The following is a 20,224-nucleotide window of genomic DNA, read 5'->3' on the forward strand; positions in this document are numbered from 1 at the left end:
TTTCTGGCCCCTGGGAAGCGGGGCATGGGGGAGGATGGAGGCTGGGTTCAGAGCCCCAACCAGTGCCCGTCCCCTGCCCCATTCTGCAGGAGAAGAGGGTGCGGGCCGGGGGCAGTCTGTCTGCTCGAAGGTTAGGGGAGTGAGGATGCTGACTCACCAAAGTCATGATCCAGTGCCTGCTTCAAAACTTTTTCTGCTTTGTTGAACTTCTTTAACTTCAGGAGCAGTTCAGCCAGATCGTGGCACAGAAAGTCCTGTCCGCTAATCTTCTGGGCAGCCTCATAATAATTAATCGCCTTAGTGCACACAGGAAATATTGGCATCAAGTCTGGTTTTACTCGCGAGCACCTCACACCGTGTGCACACCGCCCCACTCCCCGCCGCAGCCACCGCGCCTGTGTGCCCCTCCAGATCACAGAAGCCTCAGGTGCAAAGGCCTCCCTCCTGGCTCAGGGCCCGAGCCTTAGCCTCGGCAGGTGGTGGGGGGTGGTGGGGAGTTGCTGAGTCCTCCCCTTGGCACCCCATTCACCGGGCTCTCCCCTCCCACCCAGCCTCCCACCCATGCACCCTCCTCCATCTTCCCTGCTGGGCTGGCCCTCCCCACCCCTTCCCACCCCAGCCCAGCCTGACCTTGGTGTACTGGTGGGTCTTCACGTAAGCTTGCCCAATCCTGCTGATCAGGGATGCGTCGTGTGGGTTCTTTCTGTAGGCCTCGTCGTAGACCTCGAGGGCCTTCTCGGGCTGGTGGGGAAAGGGTCCGCAGTCTCTCTCTTCCCTCTCACTGGAGAAGTAAGTTTTTTTTGGGGGGGGGGAGCACTTGGTGAGGTCATGAGACCTTCACTCACCTCCTGAATGTTCATGAAAGCATCACCCAGTAGCAGGCTGGTGTGAGGGCCAGGCAGATGTTCACAGAGCTCCCTGCAAAAGTAACCAAAACCTTAGCTCAGCCCTGTGCATCCTTCCTATTCCTGAATCCATCTCCTCTTCTTTCCCACTCATTCTGGCTGACATTCTTTCATTTACTCATTCATTCATCACTCAATATTTATTGGCTCAGATGAGGCATGGTGCTAGCTCCCTTAGTTCAGCCTCTCCTCAACTGTCATCTGGACCACAGCCGGCACTTCCACCCACTCCTCTGGCCTCCACTCCCAAACCCCCAGACCCCTCTTCATGAGGCAGCCTGCTCTTTCTAAACCTCCAGTGTGACTATGTCACCCTACTGCTTATTGGTTTCCCACTGCTCTTGGCATCACCTCCCCTTCCTCCTGAATTGCCTAGATAGAGTTTTGCCTGAGGAAGGGGACCAGGGCAGTACCCTTGAAGTCCCAATGTCAAATCGTAGAGACAGTAACTTGGGGCTTCCAATCCCTGCTCTCCATCCTCCTTCACTCACGTTGGTACATCTAAGTCACTGAACATTTCCTCAAGGACAGGCAGAGCCAGGGGCTGGGGCAGAAAAATGATTCCCACCAGGATGTGACCCATAACGGGGGGCAAGCAGGGCTCAGGGCAGATTCACCCCTGTATCCTCACAAGTCAGCCACAAGCTGGTCTGACTGACCTAACCCATGGGAAATTCCCTACTTTCATCAAACACACTCTGAGGACACATTCTGAAGACCCAGGGTGAAGAAGACAATCTGGAGAAAACACTCCCTGAGATGCCACTGGGGCTGGGGCTGTCAGTGCACTGCCCAGGGCTCACCGGTAGCACCCGATGTAGAGGCGGACGTCCTTGCAGGTCTGCAGGTAGATGCTGGCCATCTTCTCCTTGGCCTCCATGTAGCAGGGCTGCTTGGGTGTGATGTTCCTCAGAATGCTCAGTGCCAGGTCTACGTTCCCCTTGCTCAGGGCCAAATCCACGTTGGCAATGGTGATGCGGATCTCCTCCGGCGTGCCACTGAACTCGTTGATGGTGTCCTGCATGACCTTCGTGGCCTCATGCTAAGACATGGGAACCCAACAGACCCTCCATTTGCTGTCACCCACCACTCCTGGAAGCCAAGGAGAGGATGGCCCACCTCCACCTCAGAGCAGCAGGAAGGAGAGAGAGCCCCTCGGCATCCAGGGCCACTGTTCCTGGAGGGCAGGGCCAGCTGAGGGGCACGAAACCCCTGACTGTAAGAACTTGTTCCCGAGCACCTCAAAGTCTGTTGGTGATTCCTTCCTATGGGAGACCTATGGACACCTCTCCTTGTACCTTCCTGCTTTCAGTCAAAGATATTTTAACGTTATGGTATTGGGCACATAAAGGTCTATTCGAATTATATCTTCATTGTATATGTACCCTTGATTATTCTAACAAAGTTACTCTCTTTGCCCATTTTGGTGCTTCCTGCCTTTGCCCAGCCAGGCCTTCCAAGGTCCCAGGGCTGCCTCATACAGTTGAGCAGGTTGTACACTGCAAAACTTCAAGGGGATGTAACTGGCATTTACTGGAGCTGTGCATTGCCCAACCTGCACGACTACCTGTGGTGGCCCTGGTGGGCCTGTGTGCTCCACCTCCCAGATCCTTATAGGGACAGTGACGTAGGCAGGGGACAGATCATGCAGGACTCAGTAGGGTTTGGAGTTTATCTTGAGGGCAATGGGAGCCACTGAAGCCTTTTAGGTAAGGGAGAGGGATGCTCCCAAATGAATAAAGCCTCAAATAAAGCACCAGGAGACATCAGCCAGAATCAAAAAGCCTTGTTCCCAGGCCTACCCTGGACCTCCAGCACGCCCCAGAACCAAGGGGAGAGAGCAGCACATTTCTTACCAGCTCCCCATTCATCCGGAGGGCATCTGCCAATTCCAGTAAGATGGATACCCGCTCGCTGGGCCGCACAGAGGGCCCATGGAACTTCTTGCTTTCTTCCATCTTCAGATTTGGTAATTTTATGATCATCTTCAGTGCCTTTATGGCTTCTGGGTAGTCTCCAGACTTGTTGAGGGCCCTGGCCTTGATGAAGTGGTAGAGGGGGTGGTCTCGGACCTAGAGGAGCATAAGCAAAGTGTGGGGCTCCAGCTTCCAGAGGGGAGAAGGCCACAGGAGCCCACTGAGCCTGCTCCTGCCTTTGGGCCAGCAGAAGGGGCTGAGGGATGCAGGCAGCTCCTGAGGCCACTCTCCTGAACCAAGTGGGGGCTGATGCGAGCTGGGCTGTGGGATGTCGAGCAGGTGACAGGGCATAAGGGACCCCCACCTGGAAGTTGTAGCTGACGCCCAGCTCCAGGCAGTGGGAGCACATGGCAAAGTTGCCCTGAGCCAGGTAGATCTGAGACATGAGGAGGTAGGCGTCCACGGAGGTGGGGTCCAGCTCCAGGCAACGCTGCAGGGTGCTCTGGGCATACTCTAACTCTCCTAGAAATAATAAACAAATCTCTACATCCAGGGATCCTTGGGACTCTCAGGACCCACTATGTAAAGGCAGAAGGAATTTTACACGTCCTGTTACCCAGAAACACCCAATAGGGCATTTTACCCAGTTCTGTTCTGCTTGTCTCAGAGGTTTCTTCCTAAAATTAGAACTACAGTTTTTGCCTTGACCCAGACAAAAGCCAGGAAATTCAAACCTTGGTGTGACACCTCCCTTCTCTCTGTACCCTCAGGGAGATGGCTAAGTTACTTCACTGCTCCCTCTGGAAGCTCAGGGGAACACTGAACTCTCGATTCCCACACCTAAGAGCAGAACAAAATCTAATAATAACAGCAACCATAATAGCCACAACTTAAGAAGCACCTGCTCTGCACCAACATAGGCAGAGCACTTTAGAAAGGCTGGTTTAATGTCTGCCCAGCCCCACAAGGTTGGTATTATGATGCAGGACTGAAACTTCAGTGATATAAGTCACTCAGCTTGGAAGGGACAAAGTCAGTATTTAAATCCAGGCCTATCGGCTCCTGAGGCTGAGCTCTGAATGCCTTGGCACGTTGAGGCTAAGAGGCCTCCCTGCAGCCAGGCTGGCCCTAAGCAGGTGGCAGTGGCAGCCCAGGAATGGGGTACAGCGAGCTGGTGGGAGAGCCCTCCTCCCTCTGCAGCCAGGTCCCTCAACAGCTCCTGCTTGGGGTCCATCACCAGCTGGTGGGGAACACCTGCTTCTGGGTCCCAAACTCCCTGCTCCTTCCCTTGTGCTGCAGAAATGTGAAGATGTCACCATGACAACCTAAGCAGCTGGAGACCTTGCTTTGTCCCTAAAGGTGCTGGCAGCTGTCAGCACCACTGTGTGTGTGTTGGGATGGGGGTGGTTTCTGCCCTCCCCTTGTACCCAGGAGACCTTCAAGAAGTGGGCAAACCTGGCAGCCGGATGAACACTAGGAGGGCCGAGGATGAAGACCGGGGAGCTCTGGACAGAGTGTAAGCCACACAATGCAGAGCCAGAGGACACAGGCACGCCATGGCATTCTGGAGGCTTTGGCAGACGGGGGTGAAAGGCTGAAGGGAGCAAGGACTTCGGAGAGGACAACAGGCCCCCACGGAGGGTTCTCCCCCTTTCCCTCTCCCTCCAGAATCTCGGCCTTGAGATGGGACAGGATGGACGGGGACTGTTCTGGCTGCTGGAGGCTCTGAAAGTCTAATGGTACAGGGTCTCCCCTCCTCACAAGGCCTTCCTGACCACCTTTTAAAAACTGCAACCCTGGCACCCCCGCACGCCCTCCCCGGCTTTCATTTTCTCCATTGCACAATCGTGCCCTAACAACAATACTGCATTTACTGTCCAAGTCCCCTCACTAGAACACAAACTCCATGGTGGAATTTTTGCCTGTTTTGAGTACTGCTGTCCCCCAGGATCAGAGCAGTACCAGCACGTAATCAAGTTCAGTGACTATTACCTGGCACAGATCAAGTAAACCAGGGGTCCCCAACCCCTGGGCCACGGACGCGGCCTGTTAGGAGCCAGGCCGCACAGCAGGAGGTGAGCGGCGGGCCAGCGAGCAAAGCATCCTCTGCCGCTCCCCATCGCTCACGTTACCGCCTGAACCATCACCCCCCCACACACCCCGCTTCTTCGTGGAAGAAAAATTGTCTTCCACGAAACTGGTCCCTGGTGCCAAAAGGGTTGGGGATTGCTGAAGTAAGCTATCAGCAAAAGGGCGGGTTGGAGAGACCCCTGCTGGTGAGGAGTCAGGAAGGTGTCTGGGGGTTAGAGGCTGGAAGGAGTGGGCCCGCCTCCTGAGGGTATGTGTGTGTGGACTACCCCAGGCAGGGAGCCTGCGGACACTCACCCAGGGGCCCCGCCAGCCATGAGGACCCACAGGCTCACCTGAGAGATACTTGACCTGGGCCATCAAATACAGCGGGTCGATCAGGGCTGGTGCTGCCTTGACTACAGGATGCAAGATCACAGAGACTTGTTTAAGAAGAGGAGACATAATCTGGCCTGGCGACCGGGGCTGTAGGAACACGGGGGTCTGGCTGTGCGGTTTGCCCTATTCCAACGGAGACTCCGGGAGTGCTCAGAAAACACTCTCGCAGTGTTTTACTTTTTTCCACATGTATATACCATCCACTCCGTACCACCTAGTGCAAGAGCATCAGCTCCCGAGAATGGGGACTTTCTTTTGTTCACTGTTTCATCCCCCCTACCTAGCACGGCATCTGGCACATGGTAGTGCCTTCAATAAATATTTGTGGAATGACATTACAAGGCACTGGGGGGATATTAAGGCGTATGAGATATGATCCTTGCCCACAAGGAATCTTGACTGTCTGGGAAAGCCAGACAAACAAGAAAAGACCAACATACTTCTTAGAAGACGTCTGGCAAAAAGGGAGCCCAGTTCTTCCCTAGGATAAATGCAGACACAGGGGCCAGTGCCCTGCTCCTCCAAGTGCGGTACCTGGACCAGCAAGCATCGGCATCCCCTGGGAGATGCAGGGCTTGTGCCCCACTCCCTGGCTGACTGGTGCGCTGCACGTGCAAGTGTGAAAAGCGCTGGGCTCCCCAACTGCCAGAGGCTCAAGCACCCTGGTGACTTGCCAGGTAGGTCCTGCCTCCGTCCAGACCTGTCCTCAGGACCAACCCCGCTCCCACCCCGCCGCCATGAAGATGCACTCTCCTCTAACCTGCTTGGGGCAGAAGACCAAGTACTCCTTGGCGATGCAGACCAGGAAGAGGGGGTCAAGCCTTTCAAAGTACTCGGTGCTCAGGGGGAGGGCCTGCGTGCTGGAGAAGTGCAGCTCAGCCGCTTCCTTCAGCAGTGCCGCGGCCTCCTGCTCTCCCTTGTGCTTCTTGGAAGCCAGGAGGGCTTGGAGGAAAACCAGCACCTGTGGGAGGCAGGCCCAGGTCTTGGAAGCAACACCCTCTGCGCAGAGTTGCCAGAAGCCTGGGCTGTCTTGGGTGCTTTACTGGAAACTGGGGGTGGGAGGAAGGCGGGGCGGGGGCACGATCCTGGAGCAACCCCAGCGCCCAGAGAGCTCTGACCTCGGACTTCCCAAAGGACTGCTGCACCTCCTTCAGGAATTCCAGCTGATGCTCAGCCTCTTCCAGGTGGCCGTCTAAGATCTGGCACCAGATGACCCCTGGGATGGGGCAAAACCAGGATGAGCAGCCAGCTCTGCAGCAGAGCCAGCAGTCCAGCAGTCCAGAGGCAGGGACGGGAGAGTGGATGGCAGGGGCCCTTTCCGACATCTTCACAAACTTAGAGTGGCACATACTCATGGTAAAGAATTCATATCATAAGGCAAGGAAAACATCCCTAGCTCATGTTCTGGCTGTGTCTCTCTAGAAAGAACCAACATGAACAGTTTGGGGTATACGCCTCCAAACATCTTTTGAAGCATTTATATGTTATTAGCGTATACCATGTTTTCCCATCAGTTCATACAAATCTACCCCATTCCCTTTAATCATGACATAATATTCCACTGTGGATGTAACCGTTTATTTAACTACTGCCCTACTGAAGGACTCCTCATTTCACATTTAGTTTGTTTTCAGTGTTTAAATATTACAGTGCCATGGTCTACATTTGTGTGTGTTCTAATTCCTGAAGTAGAGCTGATGGGTCAAAGGGCACGCATATCTAAGACATTGATAGATAAGGCCAACTTGTCCTCCAAGGATATCTGAATTAACATTCCTGCCAAGAATTTGAAAGTGTTCTTTCTTTCCTCACAACCTCACAAACATGCTTCACTCTTTACCAGGTTAAAGAGTGAACAGTAACTCATTTTAATTCACATATAAAAATTTTTTTTAGGGAGAATGAACATCTTTTTATATATTTAATGGTCTTTTCTACTGTGAATTTCCTCCTGATAGCTTTTGCCTGTTTTTCTTTGGATGGACTTCTCTCTCTCTCTCTCTCTCTCTCTCTCTATATATATATTTTCTCTTTATATATTTATATTCTCTTTATATATAGTCTTTGTTACATTTTCCATTAGTTTGCCTTTTACCTTTTAACTATTTTATTGTGCCTTTTGCCATCCATTAGTTTTAAGTTTTTATGTAGTCATATTGGTCATTTTCCTTTACAGTTTCTGAGTTTGTGGTTAGGCTTAGCATCCCCCAGGAAACCCAAGTCCAATTTAATTTTTATGTTTAAATACCTAACTCATCTGGAATTTATTTTTGAGGATAGTGTGAGATGGGTATTTACCTTTATTTTTTTCATAATGGAGAGTCAGGTGTCCAATCACAAGTTATTGAAACTCTATGGGTTTGAAATGTCATTTGTATCCTAAGACCTGTTTCTATCCCATTTATCTGTTTATTCCAGTGTTGGCCTCAAACTGACTTAACTACTTTTTTTAAAAAAAGCATTTAATATTTATTTATTGCTACGTTGGGTCTTCCACTACTTATTTTTTTTAAAGCATTTAATATTTATTTATTGTTACGTTGGGTCTTCGTTGCTGTGCGTGGGCTTTCTCTAATTGCGGTGAGCAGGGGCTACTCTTTGTTGCAGTGCACGGGCTTCTCATTGTGGTGGCTTCTCTTGTTGTGGAGCACGGGCTCTAGGTGCACAGGCTTCAGTAGTTACAGCATGCGGGCTCAGCAGTTGCGGCACTTGGGCCCTAGAGCGCACGGGTTTCAGTAGCTGTGGCGCATGGGCTTAGTAGTTATGGCTCGCAGACTCTAGAGTGTAGGCTCAGTAGTTGTGGCGCTTGGGCTTTGTTGCTCTGCGGCATGAGGGATCTTCCTGGACCAGGGCTCAAACCCGTGTCACCTGCATTGGCAGGCGGATTCTTAACCACTGCACCACCAAGGAAGTCCAGACTTAACTACTCTTGTTTTGAGACATGTTTTGATATTGGGAGGACAAACCCTTCTCTTCCTACTGTTCTTCTTTTACAAGATAGTCCTTGGCCATTTTGGTGCAATTATTTCTGTCTTCCTAATCACCAACTTGGTTTTCAATTATATCCATCCCACTATTTGGCTCATCTATGGAATTTTTTACTTTGCAATAATCATATTTTAAATTTTCAGCAACTCTTTTTTGTTCTCTGTATTTTTTCCTAGTAGCATGTTCTTTACTTACTGACATAATACCCTCTAGAGCCAGCCAATATGGGAAGTGTTTGGGGGAAAAAGTCTTTTCTGTATCTGGCCTTAACTTTGCTCCTCAGATGGGCACTGCTTTGCACGTTCCACTTGGTCCCTTTTTCAAACTGCTAGTAGATTTATAAATGGACAAGAGTGATGAGTATTAGCATCTGGGGCAGATTTCCCAAATTGTTAAGGTCACTGATTTTCCCAGACGGGCCAGATAAGATGGATGAATCCAGGACACACAAGAGTGGGCTCGGCCTGGGCTGGAGTGTATGGACTTCCCTTTTGGCTGATTGGCTGGGGATCTCCCTTGAATGAGGAAGTGGGGAAGGACTCAGCCTGGTGGAGGAACATTTTGGGGGATTTGCCTATGTGCCGGGCATCCAAGTCTTTTGGTCCTTCATGTCCCTGATGGTGGTGGGACGTCATGGGGGGGGGGGCTCTGTTTTGCTCCCTCCTACCTCACCACCTGGTAGACCCTCCCTGATCCCATTCTCTGGCTCTCAATAACCCTCCTGTTATCTCAATGACTACCCTATGGCATGTTTTGCTCCCAGCCTCTGGGGACCCTGAGCTTATGTTTTTAAAATTTTCTTTTTCCTGGAGCCCTTTGGGGAAAGCTGATCTACTCATTTCTTTAGCTGCCCCAACCCATGTTGGCTTATGGGTTTCTAGACCTGCTTGGAGTTTCCATTTGTTGGATGCAATCTGCTTTATATCTTCTAAAAATGAGAAGTCCTTCAAAGTTCCTGGTCCACCTAAGGCACCTTTCCCTGTTTCTGGGGCTGCTACAGGGACTCATTATCTTTTTAAAAGGTCGCCCATGACTTTTGTGGGATTTGGGGAGGGAGGAAGAGGCGATGACGGATGAGTCAGCCTGACGTATTGAACCAGAAATCAAGACCAGTCACTTGGATTGCTGTTTTGATTGTGCTGCACAGATGAGGAGCCTGGAGTGTAGACAGAAGTGACTTGCCCACAACTCCTCAGAGCCAGGGCAAGAAGCCAGCCTGCCTGGAGCATTGGTCATGAGGCTGCCCCCACTAAGATCAAACACTGCTGCTTCAGGATTCACCAGAGACACCGATTTGAGGGCTTTGTATAAAAATGAAAATCGGGCTCTGGAAAATTCATTCGACATTTAGATAAAGCCGGAGGGAAGCACTGGGACAGACAGGGAAGTAAAACTCTCAAAACTGCTCACTCTGGTGGCCTTTCAGCTCAGGGGCCTGAAGAGGGAGGGTCTACAGAGGTGAGCCTAGAGGCTTTGGGGAGGGGTGCTCTGGCAGTAGAACCTTCTCCCACACTGGCCTGGTGAGGCCTGAGAGGAGGCAGGGCTGACTGAGCGTAATGGGCTGGGTATGGCTATTGGAGGTCGGCTGTAGATCAGAATGGCTTTGACCACTTTCGAGAATTCCTGTTCCTCTTACATCTATACCTGTAGATTCGTGGACAGGCACCCCATCATACAACGCAGCCCCAAACTCACACACACCCTGGGGAGAATGCTTCCCAGCCCACTCTCTTCTGGACCCACGGCGGCCACCCTGCTTGGCTCCCAGCCCCCGCCCTACCACCCCTCGCCCTGCCCTGCCTGCACAGACCAGTCAAGGCAGCCATGCTGCTCTCGTCCAATTTCATGGCCTCCGAGTACCACAGAGATGCCTCCTTCACTTGGTCCTGCAGGATAAAGAGGTAGCCCAGCTCTGTGGCCACGTGGGCGTAGGAGGATGTGGCCATGAAGGTTCGCTCGAGGAAGCTACACACCAGCTGCAGAATCGCCTGGTGCCTCCCAGACTGCAAGGCACAGACACGGGAATGGGGAAATTAGTCAGGCCAGCCTGTCTGAGCACGGCCGTGTCACTCTGGTGGGACTAGGGGGTGCTCAGGAGAGCCCAAGAGGTACCCTGTGTCCAGGCAGCTGGGTCCGGGTAGCTGTCCACCTCCCAAAGAACCCCCCGCTGGCCACATCTGTGGAACCCGCCTCCAGCCGCAGGCCCTCTGAGGGACCCAGCCCCTGTCTGGCCACAGTCATTGGTCCAACGAGTCACCAGGAGGTTTTTCACAAATTGAAGTTGCATGAGAGAAACTCTTTGTGTCCCACTGATGGAAAGTGGCTCTGAAGGCTGCGAGCAGCCACTTTCCCTGCCACACGTGGAGAATGAGGCAGAGAGAATCAGACATAGTTGTGGAGGACAAGAGGGTATCCCAGTGGCATTCGACTCCCCAGAGCTGCCCCTGTTCTTATGGCAATTCCTTCTAGTAAATCTGGCTCTGGGGCTCAAGGGTCTGACACAGACAGATTGTTTGGCAGTCTGGTCTGTTTGCACCTTGCCTGGCATCAGAGAGGCCTAGGCAGGCCAGCCTCACCAGGTCTCTTCCACAGAAAGGATATGGGAGTCCGGTGCTCCAGCACCCTGAGGTTAGAGCTGGGCGTTGCTCTGCTGTACCACAACTGTGCCACTGCCCTCTTTCCCCAAACAGGGCGCCTCCCTCTCTGAAAGCACTTCTAGACCTCACCTCCGTGATCTTCATAGCATCTTTGAAGGACATGTAGGTGCAGGCTACAGAGCCCACAATTCAGTGATTGGCTGGAGGCAGGCAGTGGCCCCGGGGTCTGGGCCACCAGCCTGAGAGGCCAAGTTTAAGCCAGAGAGGGGAGGTGCAGGGTCCTCAGGGAGCTTCCAGGGAGCACAGGTCTCCCCCGGGGAACATAACAAGAAGCACTCGTTCAGAAACCAGGGAACACCTTCTTACCAGTCTGCCAACCACAAGAATTTTTTTAAGATGGAGGCTTGGATTTTGGGGCTCTCTTGTTTCCAGCGCCTTAATCAGATTTCTAACACGCTCAGCAGCCTACAAGAACAAAACACAATGTCAAAGGCAGTATATAAAAGGGGAGTGGGGCAGAGGTTCTCAACTGTGGCTGCCCATGAACACCAGCTGGGAGATCTTAAAAACACCCAGGCCCCCAAGCCAGCCCCAGAGATTCAGAGTTAATTGGCCTTGGGCGGGCCCAGGCTTCAGTATTACTTCGGAGCCTCATTGGCGGAGCTTTCAGGAGCATTATTCATCCCAGAGCTGGCACTGCCGCTTTGTTCATGAATCTGTGAAGAGCAGCTGCCCTTTGGGACACCCCCAGGCAGGGCCAGGAGCCACCTGTCATGGTGCCCACATCACAGCCCACCAGGCTGGCAGCAAACCACCTGGGCTGGCCCAGGAGCAAATGGTCAGGGCAGGTCCCTGGCCCCAAACCCCTGCTCCATTTTGATGTGAGTCACCACATTGGTGCTTCCCTGTCATTCCAGTGAATGCTCCCAACGACCCTGTAAGTCAGTGTAACTATAGATACCCGAATTTTTCAGTCCAGCAGATGAAGGGTCAGAAAGGTTAGGTCATTTTCTCAAGGTTACCCAGCCAACGAGGTGGCTGACTGACTCCAAAGCCTGCGTTCTTTCCAGTGGATTCTTCTGCCCACTCTCTATGTGGGAGTAGGGAGTTTTTAGTCCCCAGCTGCAAAGAAGTGCCAAAACAGAAGCCCGGGGTAGGGTGGATCTTTTCTGCAAGACAAGAACTGGGCAGCCTGAGCTGGGGCGAGGGGCAGATCCCAGAGTTTGAGGTGGGAACGAAGGAGAAGAATTAAATGCTAATTGCCCTTGGGCCTAACCTTCAGGCCAGCCCTTAGGAAGGCCTGCCCAGGGCTCTGGGGTCTCAGGGAGCGGAGGACATGCCTGTTCTCTTGTTCTGACCCAGAGACAGTGGTAGAGCCCTTTTCGAGGGTTCCTCCCAAATACGAACGGTGCCCTCCACCTCACCTCACCCCACAAAATCCGTAATTTCAGAGCTGGCCAGATGGAACCAGAAACTTCCTCTTCCCACCATGACCCCTTACAGCCTCTTGATTTGTCACACTCCCTGCAGAGGCAATGTCTTTATTCAGAAGGCAGGGTTTTAGCTGAATACACAAACTCTTTTTGAAAATAAGAAGCTGTCTGGGCATGGAGGTTTTCATTAAGAATTCTAGGTGCTTCTGATTGGATGTGAGGGCTCTTTGGGGTTTCTTTGGAAAACTACAAGGCTTAGGAGCAAGTCTGGGGCCAGGTACTGCCTGGTACTGTCAATACCTGAGCAATGCCAACCATTCCCTAAAAAAAGGCATTTCCTGAAATATGAAACACAACTGTGGGGAATTCCCTGGTGGTTCAGTGGTTAGTACTCAGCACTTTCATTGCCGTGGGCCTGGGTTCAATCCCTGGTCACGGAACTAAGATCCTGCGAGCCCTGTGGTGTGGCAAAAAAACAAACAAGAAAACCCCAAACAAACAAACAAACAAACAAAACCCCCACAACCATGACTTCTATCAGGTAACATGGAGCAAATTATTGTAGTACACCGGGCACTGTTCCCAGTTGTCCCACCTGTCATCTTAGTCCTTATAACAAGCTCACGGAGTGGGTGGAATTATCTCCATTTTACAGATGAGCATCCTGGGGCTCATTCAGGTGGAGACACCTGCCCAGGGTCACACAGGGAACATGTGGCAGAACCAGAGTTAGCCTCACTGCTGGCCTTTGGAACTGTGTGGCTCAAAGACCAAACCAGAGCAGACCTCCCTGGCAGGGAGTATGGAGGAGGGGGCAGGGAGCTGAGACCCAGGGAGCCCCCTCCAATGCCTTGGGGGTGGAGGTACTGTGAGGGGTCCCTCCTTGGCTGTGTTGGTTTCAAGGCGTAACTTCTGAGTCTTGAAAGAACTTACTGTGGTTATGTTTCCTTCTCTTGCAAGCTCATGCACAGCTAGAATTTGGCAGGCATCAACATTGCTTTCATCTTTTTCTAGGATTCTGAAATAGGAGGAGGAGCCACGTGAATTGAGAATGTTCAGAGGCAAGGCTAGGAAGGTGTGGCGGCAACTTCTGATTGTCTCCTAACATCCATTCTCCCCTTCTCCTTTTAATAATAGAACCCCCAAACTGTTGGGGCACAGCGGCTACCGGAAAAGACTACATTTCCCAGCCCCCCTTTGCAGCTCAGGAGTGACCATGTGATTAATTTCTGCCCAATAGGATGCAAGCGGAAGTGCCCAGGATATATCCAGTGGTGCCCCTACAGCATGCCTTCCATTTCTTCTCTTTCCTCCTTCCTGCCGGTTGGAATGTGGACCATGTGAGCAACATCTTAGGAACAGGACAGCAATGAGAGAGAAGGGAGGGGCCTGGGGCCCTACAGAGTTAAGCTGTCATCCTAGCCCTGGCCCACCACCCAAACTTTTCCCTGAGAGAGGAATAACATCTTATGTTATTTAAGTCACATATTTGGGGGTGTCTTTGTGACAGAAGCCCATTATGTCCCAAATAGCACAGGTATGACCATGGTGCCAAGGTCTGGGGGGGCCAGAGAGGTGCTTGGGGGGCAGTCTGCAGCTGTAAGATGGAAAGGAACCTTGGTTTCCATCATATGTCCTTGGGAAGATGCAGCTCCTGATCATATTGTGGAGTTTTCTATATTCTGTTTCTTTTCTTTTCTTTTTTGGCCACACCAAGTGGCATGCAGGATCTTAGTTCCCCAGTCAGGGATCGAACCCATGACCCCTGCACTGGGAGCATGGAGTCTTAAACACTGGACCGCCAGGGAAGTCCCAATATTCTATTTCTTTACAGGAAATTTCATATTTTTCAGCCTGATCAGGGAATGGCCCTTCTGCTTAATTGATGGTTACTCTAAATGACATATAAGATTCCAACACGATTAGGCACAGTCAACAGTCAAAGACTTCTAAGCATTTATGATGAATTTGAAGGCACTGGGAACCTCATAATTTGGAAATTAAAAGAAACTTTTAAAAGATGTATGGACTAAGAAAGAATCAGAACGAATGTTAGAAAATTCTTAGAACCAAAAGACACTGAAAATACTATTGAAGTATCCAAATGTGTAGATACTGTTTAATGGTACCTCTAGGGACATTCATAGACTTAAATGCTTATCTTCTAAAAGAAGATTGAGAATGGCCAGGCATCCAACCCAAGAGTCAGACAATAGCAACAGAGTAACTCCAGAGGAGGGAGTTGGCAGAAAATAATAAAGAGCAGAAAGTAATAAATTAGGAAACAAAGATAATAGCATCAACAAAACTCAAAGCTGGTTCTTTAAATGAAAGAGACAAATTATTTTAGTATCAGTGGAGAAAAATAAGAGAGAAGGAAAAAATGAACAATTTTTAGGGCTGAAAAGAGATACACACCTACAGAGAGCAGAGATTTAAAGAGCAATGGGGATATGTATAACTGACTCACTTTGTTATAAAGCAGAAACTAACACACCATTGTAAGGCAATTATGCTCCAATAAAGATGTAAAAAAAAAAAAAAGCAATGCGGGAGGGGCTTCCCTGGCAGTCCAGTGGTTAGGATGCCACGCTTCCATTGCAGGGGGCATGGTTTTGATCCCTGGTTAGGGAACTAAGATCCTGCATGCCGTGTGGTGTGGCCGGGGAAAAAAAAAAAAATTAAAGAGCAATGGGGGAACTCTATGAGCTGGGAAACCCTCCATGAGGGAAGGTGTCGGGTGTTGGACTCAACCCACTGGCACCAAACACCATCTCCCTGCAGGTGGATGCGGCAGGGCCTGGGCAGGGAGGCCGCACACACTCAAGGTTGAGGCCTTCAGCCAGGTGTTTCCAGGTATCCTGTGGGCCCAAGGCAGAGCCTCCAAAGCAAGCTCTTGACCCAGCTCCTGCCAAGGACACCGGCCGGGTGTCAACTGTGAGAGAGGGCTGCTGAGGACCTGCCCAGGTCTGGCACAGGCTGGAATCACTTTCAGTTTCCTACCAGCGCCTCTTTCTGAGACTTAAATTCCAGCTATCATCAGAGGAGTTATCATCCCTCCGCAGGGAAGGAAGAGGTATGTTTGTGTTTTGTTTTATTTTTCCCACACACAACTTAGTAAAAACTTGTAGTGGTGACTCATGGTCACTCAGAAAAAAACGTAGTCCACTAACTCTTTTTAGGAAGAAAATTGGTACTGTACGTTTTAGGATTACTGTGATAAAAATAGTTAAAGCGTTTATAGGTTAAAGAGATAAGCTTCAGTTATCTAGAAAATTCCATTCTACAAAACCCTCCATCAAACATCCCTCCCCTGAAGCCATCTTTATCTCTATTCACAGTGAAAGTGCTTCAGGATCACCCTATACTTGGCGTCTGGCTTCCACAGACCGCATTACTCTGGAACCCTAGGCTGTCTTCCAGATGCACTCAGCTTGCTACTAAAGTCTTCTCTCAGGCAACAATGACCTTTGTCCCCTGAAGTTTTTATTAACACATATCGCACCCACAGTTTTTAAAAGTAACTAATACAATAGTCCCTTTCTCCCTTTACTCTCCCCTCCCCACCACTCCTCAGAGACAACTGCTCTTTACCCTGTAACTCTTGTTGCTTTGGGTTCCTTTGGTAGTTCCCTCCATCTCTCTCCTAAACACTATGCTTAGACCTCTTGACAGGCCTATTTCTTGATTCCTCCACTGCAGGTCTCTGCTGTCGGCTTCCTGCTATGACAGGTAAGTGTCTAGTTCACGTCCATCCTCCCTCTCCTCCCCCACCCCCAATGTCATAATGTCACTATTCATAACTCCTGTTGACAATACTGACTTTTGTGTCTTACTCCATCAAGTACACAGCAGCTCCCATCTCGCCTCTGTGTAAGATGGGAACGATTAGCCCCCTTGGCTAGCAAAGGAAGGAAATAGCAGGTTGGCCCCGCTCCTCACCTGTGTCCCGTTTCTACCGTCTGCTCCCAGTCCTGCCGAGCCAAGAACAGCCGCATCTTTAGGACCAAGGCCGGCAGGAAACTGCCCCAGGCGACAGTGATCTGGTTCACCACCTCCAGGGCCCCCGAGTAGTTCTGCAGCATCATGAAATACGTTGCCTGTCGAAAGCCAAAGAAAAGAGTCCCACTGGTGCCCACGAAGGATGGAGGGGTGTCAGGGTCCCCACCAGGACAGGAGCAGAGCCTGACATGTGGGCAGGATCCATCACTCAGAGTGACAAATCAGGGTCCACAGCCATCTTGGGTTCCTTGAGAGACAAGGCAGGGGCTCCAGGAGACGGCTGAGCCCTGAGCAGGCCTGGGACAGAGCAAGGTCATGGGAGGGCCCCCCCCGCCTCCCCACCCCCCACACCCAGCGGAGAAGCTGGAGTTGCTGGGCACTTTCCAATTCCACATATGGCCCATCATTTCCCATTCACTTTCCTAAAATTCACCACTGAAAACTGCTCACTGGGCCAGTGCAGCAACTCAGAGTCGGTTAGGGTTTGCAGGTAACCCTCCCCTCCCCACGGCAAGCCTGCGGTGCTTTTTCCGCTCTCAAGGCACACCTGGCTGGGGTCATGGCCTCTACAGGCAGCCAGCCACCAGGCTCTCCTGGGTGAGTCATGACACAGATGCCTGAGGGGCAGAGGGCAATGCTCCCAAAAGGCTTGAAATTGGACTCCGAAAGGATGGCTTCAGTTTACAGTAACCCTCCATTAAGAGACTTATTAAAAACAAGAGGAGGATTATTCTAAATAAAGATATATGCATAAACGTGTTCACTGTAGAACTCTTTCTAAGTGTATAACTAGAAACAATCTCAATATCCAAACAATAGGAGGCGGGGTCGGCAAATTACATTAGGCCCACACAACAGGGGCCTGGCTTTACGCAGACATTCAGAATGACACATGCTTATGATATAACCTTACATGAAGAGAAAGAGACCAAACGGTAAGATGCCCTATGATTACAACTATATGAACTACCCACACTATCTCCCACCCCATGGTGGGTGCTGTGTGTGACCTCCTTCAGGAAAAGGGGAGTTGGACGCTGACAGCTCTTGGGGGAGTCTCCCTCCTGGGATCACCCGTGGCTGCAGGGAGCTGCCTGGTACCAGGTCACACACCTCCGCGAGGGGTAGGTCACACACCTCCGCGAGGGGCAGGTCACACAGTCAGCATCTTGTCAGTGAGGGAGTCAGTGAAGGGCCATCCCAGCTCCATAATTCCAAGCAGAGCCGGCTGAGGGCTTCACTGGAGCTGCTTCACAGCCCAAGTTCTCCCTCCTGCTTCTTTCACTTTCTCCACAAGTGTTGGTCCCAAGGGCATAACCTGCTAAACCTCCTGTGAGATAACCTCATGGCCTCTGCTCCCCAGAAAACCACCGAAGGCACACCCCGAACCAATGCGTAGAAGAAAGACTTGGACATGGCCCTAAAATGTTAACATGGGTTGTTCGGGGGTGGTAGGGCTAAGGATGCCATTTTAAATCACCTTTTGACCTTCTTAGACTTCTGGTTTTTTAATGAGTAACTATTCATTTTGTAAGAAAGGATATACAAACAGAAGAGGATAAGAGGATGGTTTTTCCATCATAGATTGATTCAACGAGGGCCACATCAGAAAAAGGAAACAATTTAAATTAACGTCAGAAAATACAAAACACATACCTCCCTTCTCTTATGGCCACTAAGTGAATTTAACAGGTTAGATGAGAAAGTGTGAAAGAAAGATGCATAGAAAAGGGGCAGTGGGTGAAAACAAAAGGCAAAGAGACAAAGCCTGCCAGAGCTGAGGAAGCCTAGCCTCCAAGAAGACCCCACACAGGCAACGGAAACTCAAGATTGGGCAGGTAGCAGGGAGGACTGGAGCAGGCCCGGGGCTGTTCTGAGTCCCTGATGCTCTCCAGACCTTTGTTCCTCATCCACCAGCTGGGGGGTCTAGAGACTGAGGTCTCTGGGTGGGGACATTCTTGCCCCTCCTACCTTTCCCATCAGCCCCAGAACATCTTTGGTGTCCTGAATGCCATACTCGAGGTACTTGATGGATTTCTTCACAGTGTGGGGTTTGTCTGAGCTGAGGTCCACCCAGCCTCTGAGCACATAGCCCTGGCATAAGAACAAGGGGAAAGATGAAGTGCTTGGTCCTGTATCACCTCCATCCAGACTGCCTCTCCTGCCCACATCCCGCCCTTTGTCATTCCACTCTCTGAGGCCCTGCTGGGCACCACTGCTCCCAGATCCCAGGCGAGTCCTGCTTTCTCCCTACAGGCCTTCACACCTCTTGTTCCTTTGTCTGGAATGCCCTTCCCAGTACGCGTCCCCCAAACCAAGTCCCTTCATCTGATTAACCACCACCAGTCTTTAAAACTCAGCCGAGGAGGCCCCTCCTATAGGAGGCTTTCCTTGACTGGAATCCAGGCTGGGTTGGGGCCCTCCCTATGACCCCCATGGTTCTCTTGCCCCTTATGGAGGCACTACCACCTGTCTTGTCATTGCGTGTTTATTTTACACTGGGGTCAGGGCGCCAGGGTAGGGCCACTCCAGCTCTCTCCACTTCTTAGACCAGCACAGGGCCCAGCCTGCATGGGAAGCCGGGAATGCCCTCTGAGCGGGCAAGTGGCCATACTGAGCTCATGGGCCTTGGTGGCTCCCCTTCAGCCTTCACCCTGCCTCGCCTGGCAGGTGCCACAGGCCAGGTCCAGGAGGCAAGGTTAGAGGGGTGCTTGGAAGACCCTGCCCTGAAGCATCTCTCACGGCCTAGAGCAGGTTTCTCAATTCTTTTCCATTACTGCCCTCCTAAGGAGACTTTTTAGTCATTTCTCCCCTAATCATTCCCTCCCCCTCCAAGAAATTTTAATATCACAGATATACCACTTATGTACTGTGTTTATATCTGTGTTTTATATACAAACAGTGAGGTTTTTTTCACCCCCTCCTCCAATAACCAATTTTCACCCCCTTGGGGGGCTGGGGGTGATATATACCCTGCTGAGATGCATGGCTTAGACTGAGGCTTTTAATTCTACCATGAGTACAATTCTACAGCACATGACATCCACTGCATATGAGATCTTCTGTGTGAGCCACCACTGACACCTAGCAGATCACTGCAAGGAAGGAATACAGGCCCAGTGTAGTCAGCTCACCTAGTTTTTCAAAAGAACCAAGAAATCTGGACTTTTAGGTAAAAAATCTTCTGATTTCTAAATGTCAGCAAACTAATTCAAGATTTTAAAAATATATAGTGCAGGCCATAAAACCTATCTGCAATCGGACTCTATGGACAAAGGCCAGTGTGTAGTTGTCTAAACCCTGAGCCAGCATGGGTCTTGTTGGTGTCTGGGTGTGGCCCTCCCCCAGCCCCAGGGCCCTCCATGGGAGTAAGGGCCACCCTTTAGGATGTGTTTGGACACTGCTTTCTTTGGCTGTTGCCCCCATAATGCCCAGGGCTGGTACCTCTCTGGAGCTGCTGGAGACCTTCAACGTGCGGTCAATGTATTCCTTGGCCTTGTCATGGCGGCCCATGAGCCACAGGAAGAGGCCGGCATAGTACAGGGCAGTCCCGCTGGCTGTCTTGCGGATTTCCTTCAGGCTGCTCTCAAGTTCCTGAATCGCTTCTCGGTCTGGGAATCCGAGAGAGAGGAGGAAGGGGACAAGTTAGGATGGGGAGGTCTGTCTGGCCCTGCCTGTCCACGCTCTGGGCCTCCCTCAACACACGGAGCCAACTACACGACAGCCCAGGGCCTGGGAACCAGGAACACTGGCCCGTGTGCTGCCACAGGAGCTGCCCAGCCCTGGAACTGGGTTTGCTGGCTGAGATTTATCTTTTCTCCTCTGTGCCCAGCAGTTTGCTGGGCAGACAGATCAAACCTGAACCCCCCACCTCAGGCCCAAAATCCATTCCGGGTGAGGAAATTGTAGTTTGTACG

General features: G+C 51.2%; 1 protein-coding gene across 1 annotated transcript in view; it reads right to left on the minus strand.

The window, feature by feature from the left end:
* The window catches only part of TTC21A (tetratricopeptide repeat domain 21A), a 33,490-nt gene that overhangs the window by 10,430 nt on the left and 2,836 nt on the right, over positions 1 to 20,224 (minus strand). The window contains exons 4-18 of the mRNA XM_073811067.1: positions 19,752 to 19,918; positions 18,279 to 18,401; positions 16,248 to 16,405; positions 13,239 to 13,323; positions 11,239 to 11,337; positions 10,086 to 10,278; positions 6,406 to 6,503; positions 6,048 to 6,248; positions 5,245 to 5,374; positions 3,186 to 3,343; positions 2,762 to 2,977; positions 1,709 to 1,947; positions 846 to 918; positions 631 to 741; positions 158 to 296 (exon numbers count right to left, since the gene is read on the minus strand). Of these exons, the coding sequence (XP_073667168.1) occupies positions 158 to 296; positions 631 to 741; positions 846 to 918; positions 1,709 to 1,947; positions 2,762 to 2,977; positions 3,186 to 3,343; positions 5,245 to 5,374; positions 6,048 to 6,248; positions 6,406 to 6,503; positions 10,086 to 10,278; positions 11,239 to 11,337; positions 13,239 to 13,323; positions 16,248 to 16,405; positions 18,279 to 18,401; positions 19,752 to 19,918 (2,190 nt within the window). The remainder of the gene's footprint in view (positions 1 to 157; positions 297 to 630; positions 742 to 845; positions 919 to 1,708; positions 1,948 to 2,761; positions 2,978 to 3,185; positions 3,344 to 5,244; positions 5,375 to 6,047; positions 6,249 to 6,405; positions 6,504 to 10,085; positions 10,279 to 11,238; positions 11,338 to 13,238; positions 13,324 to 16,247; positions 16,406 to 18,278; positions 18,402 to 19,751; positions 19,919 to 20,224) is intronic.

Source organism: Tursiops truncatus, chromosome 10, assembly GCF_011762595.2.
Source record: "Tursiops truncatus isolate mTurTru1 chromosome 10, mTurTru1.mat.Y, whole genome shotgun sequence".
In the NCBI taxonomy this organism is placed as follows: domain Eukaryota; kingdom Metazoa; phylum Chordata; class Mammalia; order Artiodactyla; family Delphinidae; genus Tursiops; species Tursiops truncatus.